Below are 22937 nucleotides of genomic sequence, written 5' to 3'. Positions count from 1 at the left end.
GTGACACAGTTGAGCTGTTAGCAAGACACTGTGGTAATCATTTCCCAATACATATAAATATTAAATCATCACGTGATATACCTGAAACTAATATAATGTTGTATGTCAATTATACTTCAATGAAAACAAGAAACAGAAAAAAGAGATTATCTTCATTTTCTTTGGTAACAAACTACATCAAGTAGTGTCCTCTCCAACAGACTTTAATGTAGTTGACCCAGAGACAAAGTGCCTAACTCTCCAGCAAAAAGTCAATAAATTAACAGATTAATTCTTAATCTTTTAAAGTCAAAGACCATAAAGCACCTGTATAGAGTCCAATGCTCTATTCTGACTACTGCATTTCCTAATCTCATAATTCTCTTTTCTGAATGTGTATATCTGTTTATTTACTCTTTTTTAAATTGGAGTACAGCTGATTTACAATATTGAATTAGTTTCAGATGTACCACAAAGTGATTCAGCTATGTATATTTAAAAATTTTTTTTCCCTTATGGGTTATTACTTTAAAAAAACAACAACAAAAGACCACAGAACTATATAAAGCTGTTTGTTCACTTCTATTCATGAAAGTTTTGTTGTATTAAAGAATACAGAATATTAAAAAAAAATTTTTTTTAAGTACTTACCTGCCTTCTATACTCCGAAAGAGAGTCATATAGCTTCCACCCATTTTCAGGGAATACTTCTTTGTACTCAAAAGCAAAAAGAGACTACAAAAAGTAGACAGAGTTAATAGCTTAAAAAGACCTTTAAGAAAGTAATGAATCAGAAATGTACCTCTATCATATCCCAAGTTTTCATTGACTTATCTGAAAGGATATTTTGTACTGGTATCCTTTTTTTTAAATTGTTGTTTTTAGCTTCTGTTTTGCTATTTTGAAAGTTTATTGTTTTTTTTTATATTTTTCAAACACAGAAAAGCACAAAGGCCTGCCACCAAGATTTATCAAATGCTAACATATTACCATAATTCTTTCAGATATCTTCAGTAGCTGTTTTAGGTTTACTTCTAAATAATTAAAGACGTTACATAAAAAAGACAACTTCTGACATAATTAATTAATTAGACACCACAGATGTCAGCAGTTAAAGCAGCTTTACAGATTACACAACATATTTTAAAACATCCTGAAAAAACTTTTTATTTGGGGGCAGGCAATCTGTGTATCAAAAATGAAAATTTAATTTATCATTAATATGGACAAAATGGCAGGAACAACTATGATGAAAAGCATTTAAACTTGAATCAGAAAACCAAAACCAATTCTAAATTTTACTCTTTACTAATTGTGCCACTGAGTTAATTGCTTACCTGCTTCTGGTTTCAACTTTAAAATATGAATAAATAATAGTTACCACCATAAGGCTACTTTGGACATTAGATTATATAAAATAAATGAGGAAACCTAACACTGTTAATAGCACGCAGAAGAAACTCAGTTCTAAGTATTGATCCACGCTTTCCTCCTAATATTGCTAGACTTAACTCTCAGCTCTCAATTAAAAAGGAGATTTCACATACAGCTTTTCATCACGGAAACATCCTGGATATAAAGATCACATAATTAAACAATGTCAATCTGCAGGAATGAACCTCAGAAATCAGTCCAGTTTCCTCACTTTATACCTTAAAAAGACAGGTCCCATATATTAAATTAAACCTAAACTACACATCTGGTTAAAAGGCAAAGTGAGACTGTAAACACCAAGATTCTAGATAGCCTAGACAAGTTTCTTTACACTACATCAATAATTATAATACAGATTTTTCAAATATAGAAGAAATCTCGTACCAGGTTATTAGAGACAGGAAATGCGTACTTCATTAGATTTTCAAATATTGATCTTCTTGTTCGCCCCTCAGGTTTATGAGCAAATCGTAAATTCCGAATATCCTAGAAAAGAGTTAGGAATCAAGTCACCTATCACTGTTTGCTCACTTTTTATTTAATGACTAAATAAAATAAGGCAGCTTGGAACTATCTTGTAAAACCTTAAGATCTGTGAAAGAGGGATACAAAAATAGATCAGACAACAGCTCCTGGAGGAAGGGAAGTTACAATGCCTTATTAAGAGAAATAAAAATAAACACAGGATACAAGGTAGGATTCGGAGGACAGAAAACTCCCCTCTGGTTATGAATTCAAGTTGGAAAAAAATAAAATAAAATAAAATAAAATGAATTCAAGTTGGGCCACTGAAGGAGGCAGCATCTGATGTAGGCACAGAGATTAGAGGTGTTATATCTGAAATCACGCTATTACATGACTCACACACACTGTCAACAGTATGTCCTTCCCCGTTAAAGGCCATTTTCTGTTATGAATTTCCCTACCAAAAACCTGATTAGCTATTGTTGTATATTTCATAAAGTCTTCATTCCATTTAAGCTTGGTGATCATTTTCCTATTTATAATTCCTTCCCAGGACTCACTTCCATTGAATCTTTAATTCATAAGTCTCTGGCTACTAGACTGATAAAACCAAAACTCTGCCTAAAGGTCTTCCTCCATTCCAGGTCCCAGGTTCTTCAATCATCTACTAGCAAAAATTCTGAATAGTTTGGTTGATATCATCCAGGCTCTATACTCAGATATAAAAACCAAAGTTCCCTTTCCTTATTTGTTTTCAAGTAGGTTTTTATACTCAGACTGAATGTAGATACTCACATTCCAATTTAGTGAGATCTTAGCAGCACTAAAAAAAAATTGGGATTAAGAATAATTTCAAGACTATTCATTTTGTTTTCATCTAGAAAGAATTCAAAATAGCTTCATTAAACTGCATCCTGTAAAAATGAGCACAGGAACCACAATGCACCTACAGAACGTGAACAAGTAGAATATTTTATTACAAATCTGATCCAAAATTAGAAAGCCACCTTCTTAAACCAATGTGTGAGAACCTAAGCTTTTGTTTTTCCTTAGTGAATATGTTTACAACAAATAGATATTCATAATCATTCTGTTAAACACAGAGTTCTCCATAAGTACTGTAGCAGGGGCCCTACAAGTTTAACTGATAAAGGGCCTATGAGTTTACTGATAATGGTCTTGCTCTATGGGAAAAGTTATATTTAAAATGATCAACATTTCCCCATCACCCTCTTCCATGCCCTCTTATATCCATTCTAGCTGTATTTACTCCTACACCACAGAAGAGCAATCAAGTGCCTGTCACTTGGTTGACAGCTATTAATTATGCTCTTAAAGGCCTTCCAATGATAATGGAAAAGCATACAAGTAATTACTAAGGCATTAGTTTCAATACTAGATTGATAAAACTTCTAAGATTGTCATAAGAAAGGATCTTTAAAGTTATGAATGTGCTGTTGCTTTTTTTTTTTTTGCTTTTACATTTTTGGCCAACTGTAACAGCCAACTGAAAAGGTATATAGCTCCCTTTCCTAAGACTAGCAAGGGGGCACTCTCTGTCCCTCTTCTGATGTCTATGTCAGAAGCTTTCCCTGTCCCTTTTTATACTTTAATAAAACTCTGCTACACAGAAGCTCTTGAGTGATCAAGCCTGGTCCCTGGTCCCAAAGCTAAATCTTCTTCAGAGATCACAAATCTGACATTGTTCACTGTAAGCAGTAAGTATCAATGCATTTATAGAATGAGTTAGATAATAAAATACAGAAGGTCTACCAAACGAAGTCTTCCCCACTACTGTTTCAGAAGAAGAAAAATTATGAAAACTAAAAATAGGAAAGAGGTAAATATATCATAATGAGTTCTTTCACTACAAAGTACTACAAGTCTTCACTGCTCAGAGCCTTATGTTTCTAATTTGTAAATTAAATTCACAACCTTTTTATTACTCCTAAATGTTGTTTTATTCTACTAGAATGACGCTTCTAGCATGAAATCCATTTGATATTTTGGAAAACAATTTCTAAACACTGGCTCTATTTAATAGAAAGCTTTCCAAACCAAAAAAAAATGCATACATATTACAACATTTACCTTGCACACAGTTTCCAGTCCATAAGAATTTTCACCACGACTAGAAGCACCACCAATTTTTTCTACTCTGCTTATAACACCAAGAGAAGCATCTAAAACAAATGGGGGATCCTAAAAGAAGGGAAAAAAAAAACATTAAAACTGAGCAATTAATACTGTATAATTATAGCTGAGAAAAATATTTAACTAGAAATGTTTTAACTAAAAATGATTAAAGATGTACAAACAATACACAGATGTACACACAAAAAAATCTAATCCAGCAAGTCTTACCCGTTCCATGCTTTTGAAATATAACCTGTAATTCGTAACAGTCAGAGTTCCTCGTACAGCACCAGTGAATGGACATATATAAGTTACATCTTTGGCTGAAAAGAAAAAGAGCCCACAATTTATTCTCTATTGTACACTATTAAAAACTACACTCTGATCTTTCACAAGTAAAATTTAATAGCATTCTGACCACCAGTTTAAATTATGCTTGAAAATCACAGGATCAGTGATTCCAAGAGACCTCGGGAACTAAATCCAAGCTTCCAACCACGCACTACAAGCTGGGGAGGGAAAGCAGAATAAGTGGGAAGGACTAAAGAAACAGAGGGACATTCTTTACTCTGGACAGACACAGGGAAACAAAGGCGGACACCCTCCCTGATGGACAGACAGGCATGGCAGTTGGAGCAGTGAGTGGAGGAGGGGCGGTAATGGTGGGAACAGCCATCAACGTCTCAAGTCACTATCCTCCCATCATCTAATCACAGCTCCTAGATCTTCTTCCCCAGTCTCCTGGTTTTCTTCTGACCGTAGTCTAGTTTGTCAACATTCCTCTGAACACACAATACCTAAAACATAATACCAGTAACTTCTGACCTGATTATATTTATGGGGAAAATACTGTAGAGAAAATAAAATGTATATGAACTATGATTTCTTAGAAAAATATAATAGCATAATAAGAGGGTATTATGTACCTGATTAAGAAACAGATGTCAAACTTTGTAGAGAAATAATCACATTGTTTAATTAAATGTTAAATGATGAATCTATACAGTATTATTTCTTTTTAGAACATGCATTAATTAAGCAGGATAACTTGACTACCACTAGCTCAAAGTAATACTTAATATGGTAGTGTTCATATGTCCAATACAAAGGTTTTTCTATTTTAAAATATTCATAAACCCCTGCTATGTCATCATTGCAGCAAATCAGCAGATAAACGAGTATCTTCATTGTTCCAAGAAACTAAGGCACAATTAGAAGCAAAAAACTTCTAAGAACCTTTCAAGGGGCTTCTGGGAAAACTCAGGAACATGAAATATGCTTAATAAGGCATGCAACTTCCTGAGTTTGCTTTCTATTCCTCACTGTGAAGGACTGACTGCTTAGTATGGAATTTGAAATGAGACTGATCTTCTAACATACATTTCTAACCTTCAAAATGGCTCCCTTGGGAATGTACAAGTATGAGCTACATTTTTTTAATCACTGTTTCCAATGCATTTCCAATGTTTCATTTAGAGGGAAGATATTAAAATTAAATAAACCCATCATTAAAGAAAGATACATAAACTTGACTTGCATACAATTTCTTGCCCTTATGAAATTTTACCTCAATTGGGAAAGCTTTACTCAGTGTTACTAAAAACATTCCTGGATTCTTTCCAGAGCCAATTTTCTTCACTCACACAAGAAAATCAATCTTATTATTCTGTACTCTACAGGATATGTCTCTCTTAGTCCCAGTCCAAAGTTTTGCTACAACTTCCTCTTTACTATAAAACCATGAAATAATATACATGAACGTGCTTCCAAAATTAAAAGTACTCTACCAAACACAAGAGCTTATAGCTATGTTACTGTTATCATCATTAGGCTCTGCTTTGCTCTGTCCCTTTTATCTTTTTCCTCAGGCTGGTAGCAACTAGGTCACTCTGAAGAGAGAATTTATGCCTAGCAGGGCTTGTATGAATTAGAAGAAAGACTGTGACTAGGAAACTTATCAGAGCAAATGACAATAAAACCAGCACTGACAGAATTTATAAAGTACTTTTCACCTGAGTACCTGCCTTAACCTTCAAAATCACCTTTAAACATTAAGACCTCTAACTACCTACAATTTTCAGATGAGAACGCCAGGGTTCACAGAAGTAAAACGAATCACCTAATGCTTCAGAACCAGTAACTGCTAAGATTAGGACTTGAGTGCAGTTTCCACGACTGCAAACTCAAACCTCCTTCCACAGCATCATGCAAACGGTTTCCCTGGTGGCTCGGATGGTCAAGAATCTGCCTGTAACACAGGAGACCCTGGGTTCACTTCCTGGGTCTCCTGCATTAGAAAGATTCCCTTCCCCTGAAAAAGAGAATGACAATCCACTCCAGTATTCTTGCCTGGAAAATTTCATGGACAGAAGATCTTTGCAGGTTACAGTCCATGGGGCCACCAAGAGTTGGACATAATTGAGTGACTAACTCAATTTTGTCACTTTTAAGCCACTTTTAAGCCACTCAGGTAACACAGTCTGTCTCCTGTGTTAAAGGGTGAAATACTGCAGTTGGGGCCATCTCTACTGCTGATGTGCCTGGGCCAATACCTTTCGATTACTGCTGCGACTGTTAAAGCATTCTGTTGATGTCTCTAACACCACTGTGACTTTTAAAAAAATGTCTAAACTGCAAATTTACATTAAACCAACTAGGAACGTTAGTTGGTCTAAAGTAAATGAATTTTTTATATGAACTAATTTTCTATATGAATTAATATACTCAAGGGTACTCTAGCCTCATGCTTCCCTGGTGGCTCAGACGGTAAAGCATCTGTCTGCAATGTGGGAGACCCAGGTTCGATCTCTGGGTTGGGAAGATCCCCTGGAGAAGGAAATGGCAGCCCACTCCAGTACTCTTGCCTGGAAAATCCCATGGACAGAGGACCCAGGTAGGCTACAGTCCATGGGGTAGCAAAGAGTCGGACATGACTGAGTGACTTCACTTTCACTTTTCATACTTTATATTACATTTAATTTTTTTAATAATCAAGTCTATCTGACGATTTGAATCAGAGTATTTTATTTAATATATTAGGTATTTCTCTAAATTTTGCAATACTAATACCGCCAGATGCCAAAAGAGCTTAGATTTACTGATCTTCTCAAATTTTCCCTAAGCTCACAAAGAATCCATAAAAGTTTCTACGGGGTAGACGAAAATGACTTTGAGAATACGTATCTATAAGCGTGAAAAGTATATGCACATAAATATAATGTACGAGAGCACACAATCTGTGCAGAGAGGCACAAAAACACCCTCTAAGCAATATAAAGAAGGAAAGTCCACTAAGCTATGGGATCAGAGAAGGTTCAAGGAACACAGGCATGTGAGCTGTGCCCCAATGGTTAGTACCCTTTAGATGGGCAGAGATGCTAATACAGCATTCAGTAAAGAGAAGAACCTAAAACACAGACGTGGGAAAGTAAAGCAATTATTTGGACAAAGTATACAGTCTGGATCGCTCTAATTTATACTGTATCACATTCTCTTCATTCCTTTTTAATTTCCTCCTCCCTGGGACTTCTACCATATAATTATAAAATGCCTACCAAAGCTATGTTCTTGGCCCTGTTTTTACTCCATACACTCTGAGTTATTTTCGTACTTTCATTTTCAACTAATATCCATATTCTGATGATTCCAAAATATGACTTCTAACCTAATCTCTCTCCTAAACTCCTAAAAGTTTCTCATAGGTACAGGAAATTCAACATAAATACTATACCAAGGGCTCATGAAAACTGAGAGAAAAAGATAACACTCAATAAGTTTTTGGAGATTACTCTTCTGGATCTGGTAACTGATTGAATGTCAGAGCTCAGAAAAAAAAGAGCAGCTGAAGATGACTCTCAGATTTCTGCCTGGAGTGAATGGACAACCAGTGTTAATGTTAACTGATGGAAAGAAGAAAAGGAATAAATTTAGAAATAAAGGTGATGACTTCAGTTTTGGATATGTTGGGTATAAGGATATCTATAGAATATCCATGGCCAAGTATCTAAAATGCAGGCATCATTTATCTGTATTAGGACAGAGGTTCACACTAGAAGCAACAAATTCTGGAGTCATCAGTAAATACATTGTAGGTAAAGCTACTAACTTATTAGATAGCATCAACCAAAAAGAACAAATAAGAGAGGAAAGGGAAACAAGCCAAGGATGAAGTCCTAAATGGAGTGTTGCTATCTAAAAAAGAAGATAACAAAAGAGACTGAGTGATAACTTGAAACTCTTTTATAAGGTAATTTATTATACTGGAAATAGCATACACTTTTAGGCTTAGAAGAGGGAAAAAAACTGTCACAGTGCTAGATATAACTTTACTAGCCAGGCAGTCTTCCTATGCCTTAGTTTCTTCATCTGCAAAATGGGATCAGCATCTTCCTCAGAAGGTCATCGTGAGGATGATTAAATCAGATGGTAAGCACTCAGTAATGGTAATTATCATTATTATATAGTAATAATACATAACACCTTACTGAACAAGTAGCTCAGGAGAACTTAGGATACCTGAAGTGAGTAGCGGGAAAAAAGGAATGGGCAAGTATTCAACCAAGAGTTAAAACTAAGGAGAGAGAAATGCTAAACATGAAGGAGCTAAACGTGCCATAGGCAACAACAGCACAGAGTAAGGTCCCCTTTGGTCTGCTTATTTTTACACAAGTAAATGACACTTGGCTTAAGACTTCCCCAGTGGCTCAGATGGTAAAGAATCCGCTCGTATTGCAGGAGGCGCAAGAGATGCGGGTTCAATGCCCGCGTCAGGAAGATCCCCTGGAGAAGGGAGTGGCAACCCACTCCAGTATTCTTGCCTGGAGAATCCCATGGACAGAGTAGCCTGTGGGCTACAGTCCACGGGGTTGCAAAGAGTCGGACACGACTGAGCGACTATCACTTTCAAGTTCTTTTTAAAAATATGATTGACGATAAAATGAAAGGTGACTAAGAAATCACTTACTGTATTCACCTACACATTACTTTATTTCTCAAAAGCTATGAGTATTTTAGCAGGTGTATAATATTCCATTGTGTACGTATGTATGTGTGTATACCACATCTTTTTCTCAATCATCTTACACTATTTCTTTAGAGTTCTTTTGTGAATACAAGCATACAACCTTTTCATTTTTTAAGTGACATGTACTTGCTGTACTGTACAGTTAAGTTACAGGTATACAACATGGTGATTCACAATTTTTAAAGGTAGTATTCCATTCATTGTTATTATAAAATAATGGTTATATCCCCTGTGTTGTACAATACATCCTTGTAGCTTATTTTATACCCAATAGCATGTATGTCTTAATCTTCTGCCCCTACTTCGCCCCTCCCCCTTCCCTCTCCCTACTGGTAACCACTGGTTTGCTCTCTATACTTTTGAGTCTACTTCTTTTGTTGTTATATTCACTAGTTTGCTCTACTTTTTAGATCCCACATATAAGTGATATCATACAGTATTTGTCTCTAACTGACTTCATCTAGCATAATGACCTCTAAGTTCATCCATGTTGCTATAAATGGCAAAATTTCATCCTTTTTTATGGCTGAGTTGTATTCCATGTCACACACACACAAACATTCCCATATATACACACAAACACTCCACATCTTCTTTATCTATTCATCTACTGATGAACACTTAGTTCACTTCCATATCTTAGCAACTGTAAATAATGCTATGAATACTGGGGTGTGTGTATCTTTCTTAATTAAGGCTTTTTTCCCCCAGATATACACCCAGGAGTGGAACTGCTGGATCATATGGTTATTCTGTATATACTTCATCTTCTTTATCCATTCTTCTGTTAATGAACACCTAAAAAGGAATGAAATCTTGCCATCTGTGAGAATATGAACAGACCTGGAGGATATTATATTTAATATGTCATACAGGAAGACAAACACCATATATTTCCACTTATACATAGAATCAAAAAACAAAACAAAGGAATAAATATAACAAAACAGAACAGACTCAAATACAGAGAACAAAGTAGGGGTTATTAGAGGGTAGAGGGGTGGGGAAAGGAGCAAAACAGGTATGGGGGATTAAGAAGTACAAACTACCAGTTGCAAAATAAACAACTTACAAGGATGTAATACGCAGCACAAGGAATATAGTCAATATTTTATAATAACTATGCATGCTGTTTAATCTTCAAAAATATCAAATTACTATGCTGAACACCTAAAACTAATACTGTAAGTCAACTATACTTTGATAAATAAATAAATATCTTAAAAATACAAAAGCCATGGGTATTTTGTATATTATCACACAAATGTAACAAAGTAAAAGCATAAGGACAAAAAAATAGCTTGAAAGTGTGTTTCCAGTTTCCAGTCCACACAGTAAGTTAATACTTAGTTACTTAGGTTGGATAAAGAAAGGCACTGACATGCAAAGGACTCACTTTGCAATGTAGATGAAATATATTTATCCAAAAATTGACAAATTTATTCAGAGGAGGAAAAATAAAGAAGTAAAAAGAGAATGTGTTTCAAGAAAAATTACTTGTACAAAGTGACAATTCAATTTTTTATCTATTCAACTCACTATCTAACTGCAGTAAGTCAAAATAATAAAATTTACTGTGATGGAATTCCACAACAGTTTTTAAAATAAGTCACCTTCTTTCAAACCAGAAAAGCAGCAAAATATAACTCAATGGCATGTTTCCATTAGTCAAAATCCAAACACAGTCAATAGGTCTAGATCGAGAACACACTGGAGGCTGGGAAGGCTGTCAGGAACGAGTCTGTCAAATAGGAGGTGTCTGCAAAGTGAGCCTGTTCTTTGTACACTGGAAACACTGAATAGTCTGTACAGTCACAGAGGAGGAAATCTGACAAAAAATACCAGTACAGACCCATGTCTTTAATATTTTCTCCTGGAAGCAAGGGTGGTTCTTCCATTTCTGCTAATTTGTTAGACTCCCTCAGGACCTGGATTGGAAAAGAGAGGAGAGGGCAAGAAAAGAAACAATTTTTTATTCAAAGGCTAATTTTTAACTTAAATTTCAACTGAGTATGCTTGGTCTTATTTAAAGTAATAGCATTATATCACATATACTACTTTAAATCAAATTATAAAGACTGTAATATTGGCATGTATAACACATGAAGCTGCTATTTTTCTACAAAAAATTTACCAAGTGCCTACTTTGTAGAAGGTACTGCATAGAACACTTTACGTTTTTTACTGACTCCTACAATGGCCCTATAAGGGAAGGTATCATTATCCTTATTTCCTAGATAAGGAAAAAGAGGCCAGAAGCAACAATTATCTTGTAAAAAATCCTACAGCTAAAAAGTGTCAGAACCTAGATTTGAATTAATAGTTTTGGTGGACTACAAAGCTCATTTTCTTTCCCTTCAGCCATATTCAAGTGCCTTACTGCATTAAGACTTACATAAAATCAAACTTTTATGTAGATTTAATGTTTAAAGAATCTGGAAATGATGTTGATAAAGAATCTTGTTGAAAAAGAGATATTTAATAAATTAAAGATCAACAACACTCACTGAGTAGTTACCTTATGAAGGGTGTTACACTGGATTCCAAGAATGTAAAGATACAGAATCATGGTTTTCTAATGGACTTACAACCCACAGAGCACATGTACACACACAAATGCATGCATGCGCCCATGCAACTGTTCTATGCTAAGTATATCCCACAACCTTTCAATAGCCTTAACTTTCACCTCTTTCACTGCCAAACAATAACCTTCACTGTCCCCAGTTCTTTACCTTCCATCAGTTCCTCAACCTTCTACAATCTGGCTTTGCCACCTAACCCAACTTCTTGCAGGGAACCTGCTTTCTCCCCAATAGAAAGTGAAAGTGAAGTCGGTCAGTTATGTCTGACTCTTTGCGACCACATGGACTGTAGCCTACCAGGCTCCTCCATCCATGGGATTTTCCAGGCAAGAGGACTGCAGTGGGTTGCCACTTCCTTCTCCAGGGGATCTTCCCGACCCAGGGATCGAACCCGGGTCTCCCGCATTGCAGGCAGATGCTTTACCGTCTAAGCCACCAGGGAAGCCCTTTTTCCCCAATAACCTCGTCATTATTAAAGACAATGGATATTTCTCAGTCTTTATTTCTATTTCCTAGCTACATCTGATACTACCTGCACTTACCTGCTCCTTGAGAGCACACTCTCCTGGCTAAACACTTCCTTCTCTGGCCACTCTTTTTCAATGACCTTTCTATTCCCTTTTCTTAACCTTACTTATTCCTCAGTGGTTTGTCCCAATTCTCATTTTACTCACTTCCTGTTGATTTCATACCTTACCTATGACCTTACCTTACTTCAATCTATATCGTCAGCCAATATTTCTCTTGGACTATACAGTTCCATACATCCAACCGCTTAATGTTTGAAGTCAAGAGATCTCAAACCGATCTGTGTTCCATACTGAGCAAGAGGCACTACTAGCCATTTGATTGTCAAAGTCAATTTCGTAGAAGGTGGGCAAGCAGTGGTCTCTATGAGCAGACTCAGACCTTCTACTTCAACCTTGATTTGTTTCATTAGACTGAGAACCAAAACAACTATAAAAAAGATTCTCAATTTTTTTTTGTTATATAGCATTTGCCTTTTATTTCACTCCATCCAAAAAGTAGACTGAGAGTCCTCAAAAGAAGGTAAAAGGGAAGAAAACACAAGGTACTACAACTGCATGAAAGGCCACCTTCCGCAGGCCATGGAAACTAGGTCAGAGGTCTGCAGGCGCGAGCCCCTCTCTGGCACTTACCCACCACTCCAACTGCTGTCTGCTTTCCTCCCTCCAAGACTCTGGGGGAGGCACCATAGTGCACACATTTTTGAATTCCCAACAAAAATAAAGTACGAGGTACACACATCATTTTTAACTATCCTTTAACCGTAAAAAGGTAAAAAGAAAGTCAAAATTGGTTTTAATAATATATTTTACTTAATCCAACAACTCAAAAACAATCACTTCAAGATATAGTAAGTATTTTTAAGCAAAAGATACTTTATATTCTTTTATTCATACTAAGCCTTCAACATCCAGAGTATGTTTTATACTTCTAGCACATTTCAACCAGACCAGCCATATTTCCAGTGCTCAACAGCCATCAGTCTTGTGGTGCCTGAATTAAGCAGCATTAATCCAATGAATCTAATTCTTACTGATAATCAAGTCATTCCCAAGTTTAAGTTGTGCACTTAGGGAGGTTGAGACAAAAGGGTTAAACATTACTGCTACAGCCCAACACTCACCAAGGTCAATAAAGGAAGAACTACAATGAACAAATTACTTCTGTTTAATACATGTGCAAGCTGAACAAATTCACTTTTGAAAATTTAATAATTTATTTCATAAAGCAATACCTAAAGAACTAAAATATATACACACATATATACTTTTTTAATATTCTGCATTCTAGAACTCAAAAAAAGGTCACATTTTTAATGGTATCTCATTGCTAGTTCCTGATATAATCTTTTATGTAGTCATAAAAGAAATGTAAGCAAAAAGGAAGAGAGATAAGGAGGGAAGGAAGGAGAGAGGGTGGACCTATGAAGATACACAAAATCAGGATGAAAACTTGCACAATGAAAATATATACAAACTTCTTGGCTTCAAATTCTAACTATGCTACATGCTATCTAAGTACTCTTAGACAAGGTGTTCAATTTCTTTATGCCTCATTTTCCCCACCTATAAAATGGTCATAATCACAGTACTCCACAAAAGGGTTGTTATAAATTAAATGAGTTAATACACAAAGTATTTATATCAGAGTTGACACAAAAATATACTTAACAAGTATTTTCCATCAATAATAATAGCAAAATATTTAGACTAACAAGACTGTCAGAATCTGGTAAGAATTTCTACTAAGTATGAAAACAAAAGATACAAATAATAACTAACACAGTATACTGAAAAAATCAAACACATGTGACAGATCATATAAAGGGAAGATACTTTATTCTGTGCCCATCTGTACCACTTGATTTGGAAATACAACGTTCATGTCACTTACAAAGCTGGACACTAGTTCTCTACTGCACAGGTTTACTTCTCGTAGTTGTTAGTGTTGTTCCCCATGATTTCCTCTCTTTCTATATTTCTGCATTCAGTAGGAAGCTACAATCCCCAGAAAATATGTGCACTGCAGACAGGCGTGGAGACAAAGGCAGTTCTGGCAGAGTATGTGACGAGGTATAATCTTCGTAAGTAAAGCTTTGCAAGGTGAGAAAAGACACAGAGAAATGCATGTCAGTAGTACACGTCAAGAACTGTAGTCTCTCTCATACTCTGACTAGAACGTCAGAGAGCAAGACAATGAAGAGAAGCAAGAGGGACAGCACTGTTTGGAGAATCTGCACCAGATGACAGACTTTTTAATACCAGGTATACACTGGAGGTTTTACAGGAACAACTCACTTAGAGCTCAAGATACTGGCATAAAAAGAAACTCAAACAACTGAACAAGGCAGGCCATGGGCAATCCAGACACTTTGTTTACTGGCAAACACTGACTCTGAACAAATCTATCCGTAACAAAACCAAAGGAAAAAAAGGGGAGGGGGAGCCTAGAAAAAAAGACTATTTGACAAGAAGTATCAGCTTGAAGCTCAAAAAAAAAAAATAGCAGTCTTCTGAAAATAATTTCTATAAGCATTAGTAGAAACAATCTGTAAGCTATCTGCATACCTAAAAGTAAATGAGCCATACCCCCAGGAAACAGGAACAGAAAGGAGAGACAGAAACGAAGAGAAATGGGTAAAATAAGGAACTGCTTACAAAAAATTTTAATGTAATAGAAATAAAACCTGTGCTGGTATTAATAAAGAATTGAATGAATTATTCAGAAAGCAGCATTTATGTAGAGGGCAAACATGGAAAGTCCTCTAAGAATTTGTAGAGAAGAACAGACATAAATACCATGAGGGAAGATGATAACCAATAAAATAATTCTATTCCTTAAAGGAAAAAATTAAAACTAGTTAAAAGTAATAATCCAGCATGTAACTGAAGAACATGTCTCTGAAATTGAATAAAGATATTCTATGTTTGCTGATCAGACTAGTTTACTGTATTCCAAATTTTAAAAAATCAATGAACAGAGACATATATGGGTGCATCTTAGCAAAACTTTTTGAACTGCAATGTAAAGACAAACTATGGCTACAAAGACAAAATTTTTTTAAAAGAGAATTTACATACAAAAGCAAAACCCAGCTATCTTCAGGTTTCTTTGTAAAACTATCCCAGAAAACAATAAGAAAATGTTATTGGATTCTTAAAGGAAAAGTCTGTGATCACTCTAATACAGAAGTCATTCTCAGATATGCCAAGTCAACAAAAACATAGCGCATGTGTCCTGCTTTTGAAAAAAAGACAAAGAAATTACTTGAGGCAGTAATTAAGCTGAAAATGGGGAATGAAATTTAAAATATATATAATAAATTTCTGGTATCCAGCAAAGACAAGTTTTACATCCTAACTACCCTGCCATCAAAAAAACACACACACAAAAAAAGAAAACCAAAAAACATTTACTGCCACCATACAACTCTGAGTCTTAGTTTCACCATTTATATTATTAAGGTAATATTAATATCCACCTTACAAGTTTGTGAATATGAAACGAGATCACTGTATCATAAAGGGACTTACAAGGTGCTATTAAAATGTAAGAAACACTTATTCACTTAACAGAAGCATCAACATAAATTTGCACTGTCTCTTGTCACAATGGCTTATTCACATGGTGCTTTATTCCTCTGCTATAAAATACACAAGGATTAATATTTGAGATAGGATGTCATAATGGGAACCATATATTTAACTCTCAAACTATTAAACTCCAAGACTTAGCTACACAATAGCAAGCAACTTACCGTTCTAAAGAAAGCAGCAAGAGGGTTAGCATCATGGTAGCATAAGACGTCTCTTGTTTTTGTTGCCCTTTAACCTCTAAAATTTGGCATCTAACAATGAACAAAAGTGCCTCATGGGAGCTATGGAACCCAGCACCATACGCTGAGGACCTAGAAGGAGCCTCATCCACCTGCGCAACGTGTAACAAGCACAAAGAACCTGTACAGGATGTGGAGCCAGCAGGAGCCTGTGAACTGACTCTAACCCCTCTTAGCTGCAGTACCTGGAAAACACGGACTTGGACAGATACCCACATATGAGAAAGCCTTTATGGAAGTTCAGGTTTCTAAAGAAGTTCCAGCACTCCCATCAGAAGAACAACAAGAAAAATACAAGTTTGGACATTAGAGTGGGTAGAAAGACCTTTGCCAGTATCACCCTTCCCAAGAACATAAACCAGACCAACAAAAAGTATCTCTCAGCTAGTAAAGATTAGAGGAGGTTAACTGTTACTTCAAGTGCCAAAACAGCAGTGTAAAACGACAAGGGACATGAAGAATAAGGGAACCCTGACACTCCAAAAGATCATAATCATCCTCCAGCAACTTAAGGCAAAGACACAGAGAAACGTGATTTATCCCATGAAGAATTCAACAGAGCCATCTCGAGGAAACTCAGTGAACTACAAGAAAATAAAGAGACAATGTTACAAAACCTGAAAAAAAATACATGATCAAAATGAGAAATAAACAGAGACAAATCATTAAAAGAACTAAACACAGATTCTGGAGCTAAAGAATTCAATGAATGAAATGAGGAATGTAAGAGAAAGCATCAACAGCAGAACAGAACAGGCAGAAGACGGAATCCATGGTTAGAGGACAGAACTTTGAAATAACTCTGTCAGAGGAGAACAAAGAAAAAAGAATGAAAAAGAATAAAAAGGGTCCACGTGATCTATAGGACAGCATCAAGAATAAACAGCAGAACCATTAGAGTTCCAGAAGGAGAACAGAAAGGAAAGGGGTAATATAGCTCATTTAAAAAAAAAAATAGTGGCTGAGAATTTCCCAAACCTGGAGAGAAGGCTGCACATCCAAGTTCATGAAGCTAACAGATTCCCCCCATTATCTCTAAGACACATTATAATGAAACTTGAGAAAACCAAAGACAAACAGAAAATCCTAATACCAGTAAGACAGACTGTAACCTACAAAGGAAGCCCCATTAGGCCATCAGCAGATCTCCAAGAAGAAACCTTACAGGTGAAGAGAGTGGAATGAATGATATTCCACATTTCTTTTATTCAGAGAAAGAAACTACCAGCTAAGAATACTCTATCCAACAAAGGTATCCTTCAGAAATGAAGAAGAAATAAAAACTTTCCCAGATGAATAAGTTAGGTCTGTCATATAAAACCATCACTATTAGATGTGACTTACAAAAAAAAAGGCTGAAAAGAGTTCAAGTTGAAATGAAAAAAAAAGACACTAATAGTAACATGAAAACATATGAAAATGTACAACTCACTGATAAAGGTAAATATACAGTGAGATTCAGAAAACTCAAATTCTGTAATAGGATGGGTACATTAACCACTTAATTTTAAACATATTATATAGTTTAAAGGAAAAGACTATTAAAAACAACTAGAGCTAGTATAATTTCTTCATGAATATACAATATAAAAAGAGGTAAATTTTGACATTAAAATAAAAAGCTCAATACAATCCCTATCAAAATTCCACTGACATTTTTCAACAGAAATAGATCTTTTGTATGAAACCACAAAAGATCTTGAACAGCCAAAGAAATCTGGAGAAAGAACACAGGTGGAGGCATCATACTTCCTGGTTTCAAACTATATTACAAAGCTATAGTAATCAAAGCAGTATGGTATTGTCATTAGAAAAATACATGGATCAATAGAATGGGATAGACAGCACACAAATAAACCCACTAATATATGGTCAATTAATTTACCACAAAGTTGCCAAGAATATACAACGAGGAAGGACAGTCTCTTTAATAAATAGTGCTGAGAAAACTGGATAGTCAAATGCAAAAGAGTGAAATTGGGCTCTTCAGTTCAGTTCAGTTCAGTCACTCAGTCGTGTCCGACTCTGCGACCCCATGAATCGCAGCACGCCAGGCCTCCCTGTCCATCAAAACTCCTGGAGTTTACTCAGACTCATGTCCATCGAGTCAGTGATGCCATCCAGCCATCTCATCCTCTCATCCCCTTCTCCTCCTGCCCCCAATCCCTCCCAGCATCAGAGTCTTTTCCAATGAGTCAACTCTTCGCATGAGGTGGCCAAAGTACTGGAGTTTCAGCTTTAGCATCATTCCTTCCAAAGAAATCCCAGGGCTGATCTCCTTCAGAATGGACTGGTTGGATCTCCTTGCAGTCCAAGGGACTCTCAAGAGTCTTCTCCAACACCACAGTTTAAAAGCATCAATTCTTCAGCACTCAGTTTTCTTCACAGTCCAACTCTCACATCCATACATGACCACAGGAAAAACCATAGCCTTGACTAGACGGACCTTTGCTGGCAGTCATGTCTCTGCTTTTGAATATGCTATCTAGGTTGGTCATAACTTTCCTTCCAAGGAGTAAGTGTCTTTTAATTTCATGGCTGCAGTCACCATCTGCAGTGATTTTGGAGCCCCCAAAAATAAAGGCTGACACTGTTTCCACTATTTCCCCATTTATTTGCCATGAAGTGATGGGACCGGATGCCATGATCTTCGTTTTCTGAATGTTGAGCTTTAAGCCAACTTTTTCACTCTCCACTTTCACTTTCATCAAGAGGCTTTTGAGTTCCTCTCCACTTTCTGCCATAAGGGTGGTGTCATCTGCATATCTGAGATTATTGTTATTTCTCCCGGCAATCTTGATTCCAGCTTGTGCTTCTTCCAGTCCAGCGTTTCTCATGATGTACTCTGCATATAAGTTAAATAAACAGGGTGACAATATACAGGCTTGACGTACTCCTTTTCCTATTTGGAACCAGTCTGTTGTTCCATGTCCAGTTCTAACTGTTGCTTCCTGATCTGCATACAGATTTCTTAAGAGGCAGGTCAGGTGGTCTGGTATTCCCATCTCTTTCAGAATTTTCCACAGTTTATTGTGATCCACACAGTCAAAGGCTTTGGCATAGTCAATAAAGCAGAAATAGATGTTTTTCTGGAACTCTCTTGCTTTTTCCATGATCCAGCGGATGTTGGCAATTTGATCTCTGGTTCCTCTGCCTTTTCTAAAACCACCTTGAACATCAGGAAGTTCTTATCTTACACCAAACACAAGAATCAACCCAAAAGGAATTAAAGGCTTGAATTTAAGACCTGAAAGCAAAAAATTCCCAGAAGAAAATGTAGAGGACAAGCTCCTTGACATCAGTGACATCAGTCTTTGCAATTTTTTTTGGATTTGACACACACACACACACAAAGGCAACAAAAGAAAAAATAAACAAGTGGGACTATATCAAACTAAGGACTTCTGCACAACAAGGGAAACCATCAACAAAATAAAAGACAACCTACCAAATGAGAAAATATTTGCATATCACATTAATTGGTAAGAGGTTAATATTCAACATACAGAGAATTCATCGGAGAAGGCAATGGCACCCCACTCCAGTACTCTTGCCTGGAAAATCCCACGGATGGAGGAGCCTGGTGGGCTGCAGTCCATGGGGTCGCTAAGTCGGACACGACTGAGCGACTTCACTTTCACTTTTCACTTTCATGCATTGGAGAAGGAAATGGCAACCCACTCCAGTGTTCTTGCCTGGAGAATCCCAGGGACAGCAGAGCCTGGTGGGCTGCCGTCTATGGGGTCGCACAGAGTTGGACACGACTGAAGGGACTTAGCAGCACAGAGAATTCATATAACTCAGTAATGTGTTTGGAAATTTTTATAATAAAATACATGGAGGGAGGAGAGTAAGAATATTAAACTTAACCAGTCATCTAAAGGAAAACCATTGCAGGTCTCTGACAGAGGTAAATGGCATGGTCAAAGAGGTGCACAAAACTGATATGATAAAGATGAGAAGATAACAATCTAGGAGAGAAACACCAAAATTCTAAATTAGTCCATGATAAGAGAAATAAAGAGGGATAAGAGATAAACTGTTGGAAGAAGTGATCAAATTTGACCCTAGGTTTATAAAACAAATGCAAACAATTATTTTGTCATACATGATGATTTTTACTTGAAGAGAACTGCATTTCAGATATGTCAGTAACGAAAAAGGCAACACAGATTAAACGAAAAAGGAGTTAAGGTAAAAACAAAGAATTCAAAAATACAAGGGTCCTACCTTCCTCAAATGAGAGTAGAGAAACTAAGACAGCAAAGCCAGACTGATTAGGTGTGTCAGCACTCACATGCCAATATCTTCAGCAGAGAGAACGTTATGTAACACTCAGGTATGAGAGGAAGACAGACATTCCCCTCAGGAGACACCCTCTGGAATACATAAGATGTGTTCTCCTACTGAACCACTAATTGGCTAGCCAATCTGTTCACAGTCAGCTGCATTAGACGCTGACTTGACTCAGGAGCTCTGGCTATATCAACAGATGATGCTGTTGTTCAGTGGCTAAACTGTGTCTGACTCTGCAACCCCACAGACTGTAGCACATCAGGTTCCTCTGTCTTCCACTATCAATAAAGATTATATCAAATCTGCTCTTTAATAGCAGTTAATACAATATGTAACCCTTTTCAAGGAAAGTCTATTGAACACATTAAAATCTTGCTGGTGGAAACAAACAAACAAACAAAAAAACCCACATAGATTGAAATTTATAACTTTTTTTATTCCTAAAACAGAATTCACTTTTGTCCTATGTCCAAGCATGTTTCTTCCCCATTTTCTTCCATGGCCTTTTTATCAAACTATTTTCAGAGTGCTCAGTAACTTTCCATGAGACTCTAACCAACCTCCCTTTCTCTCCTCTCTGATTAGGAAACTATCATAAAGGAAATTCAGAAACCTTGTCTATAATGATGATCTGGAAATTGGCAAGCTTAGGGGTCAGTTTTCACATGGAATGTAAGATAACAGAAAAACAGGAAAAGAATTCTTTCTGAAATCTGCAAAACACTAAATTATAACCACCTAAAAGGGGAAAATGAGTCTGTAGAAGTTATAAACTAGCTTCTACAGTTTCTTTATGTACTAAAACTAAATAAGAAGAAGAAGAAATCTCCTTCATTGGCTAATTCTAAGAAAAAAATCATTTTACATCAATTTCACTTGTTATTTTTATACTTGACAAACCACAAAGTACGCAAATGAACCATAAAAACCAATCTGAGCAGGGTAGAGCCACACACCAGCATCTGGGATGTATCTTATTGGTTATGTATTTGAAAACACATCCAAATTCAAGCACAAGGAAGCCCTTTTTTATAACACTGCCAAGGAAAATTTGGTTTTCAGCTGAAACCACAATTAGTAAGAGCTGGATAATATTACATCATCATCAATGATTCAACAATGACAAAAAAAAGGGAGAGTATGCACACAGGAGCAGGCTGGAAAGCATCACTTCATGCTACAGGTTATTTAAAGATAGGGAGAGGTACTAACTGATGGCACCTAGGAACATGGCCTCATTTGGAAATATGGTCAGTGCAGATGCAGTTAGTTCAACGAGGATATACCGGACAGGGTGGACCCCTAATCCAGTATGACCGCCGTCTATGTAGGACGCCATCCTTATGAAAATACAGAGACACACGGATAACGTCATGTGAAGATGAAGGCAGAGATTAGTGTGATGGATCTACAAGCCAAGGAATACCAAGAATCATGGGTCTTCCCCAGCAGCTAGAAAAGAGGTATGGAACAGACTGTGAGGGCTCTGAGAACCTCTGAGCCCTCAGAAGTAACCACCCTCCCAATACCTTGATTTCAGATTACAAGCCTCCTAAACAGTCAAAAAAAAAAAAATTTTTTTTTTCTATCCTTTCTCTCAACCCTTCTGACACTAGATATGCAGGTTTTTCCATACCAAGGAAATCTCCAGTTCCTGGCGGATACCACCTGGGTATCCTACAACTCAGTTACTACACTGTCACCAGTGGTTAGTGCAGGTCACACCCTGTAAGGGCTTAGTCCCACAAGACGGCCCCTACACTTCAAGCACCAATCTCAAACCCTAGACTGTCATCTGAATTCTGGCCAAACATTCATATATCAAAGTTTCCCACAAGCTCTTCTTCAGTTCAGTAATTTACTAAAATGGCTCACAACACTCAGGGAAACATCTCACCTACATTTGCCAGATTTGTATGAAGAACAGCACTTAGATACCAGTATGTGGTATAAGGCTGTGTGGGATTTCCACACCTTGAAATTTCCATACCCTTAAAGTGTGCACCAATCTGGAAGATCTCTAAATCCCTCAGTCAGGGTATCTTTATGGAGGCTTCATTACTAGATCGACTGAATTATGGCCATTAGTGATCAACTCAACCTCCAGCCTCTTTCCCCTCCCCAGAGATGGAAGAGGCTGAAAGTTCCAAAAGTAATCAAGGGTGGGTTCCCATGATAACCAGGCCCCATCCTTAGGGGCTTTCCAAGAGTTATTCATTAACATAAACTCAGGTGTGACCCAAGAGGGTGTATTATGAATAACAAAAGATGCTCTTTACTTTTATCACTCTGGAACCAGAGACTAAAAAGCCAAGTATTATAACCAAAGATGCTTCTTTGGCTCTTATCACTTAGAAGTGATAAGACAAGTTTTAGGAGCTCTAAGAGCTAAAGATGAAGATCTATATATAAATAAATATATATATATATATATATATATATCTTTCTTATACATACTCCAGAACTGTGAGAGAAAAAAATTCTATTGTTTTAAGCCACCCAGTTTGCATATTCTGTTACAGTAACCCTAGGAATGAATACACCTCATATGAAGAAAAATTTTCAAGTTTAAATCTTAAAATGCAAGGTATTCTGTAACTGTTAAAACTTGGAAGCAACTGAAAAGTCCTCCAGTAAGTAAATGGATAAACTAACT

The 22937-nt window shown here is 36.5% G+C and overlaps 1 protein-coding gene across 5 annotated transcripts in view; it reads right to left on the bottom strand.

The window, feature by feature from the left end:
* MTMR2 (myotubularin related protein 2) overlaps positions 1-22937 on the bottom strand; it is a 110254-nt gene that overhangs the window by 31184 nt on the left and 56133 nt on the right. For 3 of the 5 annotated variants that reach the window (XM_070803339.1, XM_070803340.1, XM_070803341.1), the window contains 5 exons: positions 10890-10965; positions 4243-4337; positions 3970-4080; positions 1798-1899; positions 631-714 (listed from right to left, as the gene is read on the bottom strand). In XM_070803339.1, the coding sequence (XP_070659440.1) occupies positions 631-714; positions 1798-1899; positions 3970-4080; positions 4243-4337; positions 10890-10965 (468 nt within the window). Of the gene's footprint in view, positions 1-630; positions 715-1797; positions 1900-3969; positions 4081-4242; positions 4338-10889; positions 10966-14043; positions 14244-22937 lie in introns of all 5 variants that reach the window. The other 2 variants (XM_070803343.1, XM_070803344.1) reach the window with 2 other exon arrangements.

This window comes from Bos indicus, chromosome 15 (genome assembly GCF_029378745.1).
Source record: "Bos indicus isolate NIAB-ARS_2022 breed Sahiwal x Tharparkar chromosome 15, NIAB-ARS_B.indTharparkar_mat_pri_1.0, whole genome shotgun sequence".
NCBI classification, from domain to species: domain Eukaryota; kingdom Metazoa; phylum Chordata; class Mammalia; order Artiodactyla; family Bovidae; genus Bos; species Bos indicus.
This window is presented reverse-complemented; position numbering and strand designations above follow the sequence as displayed.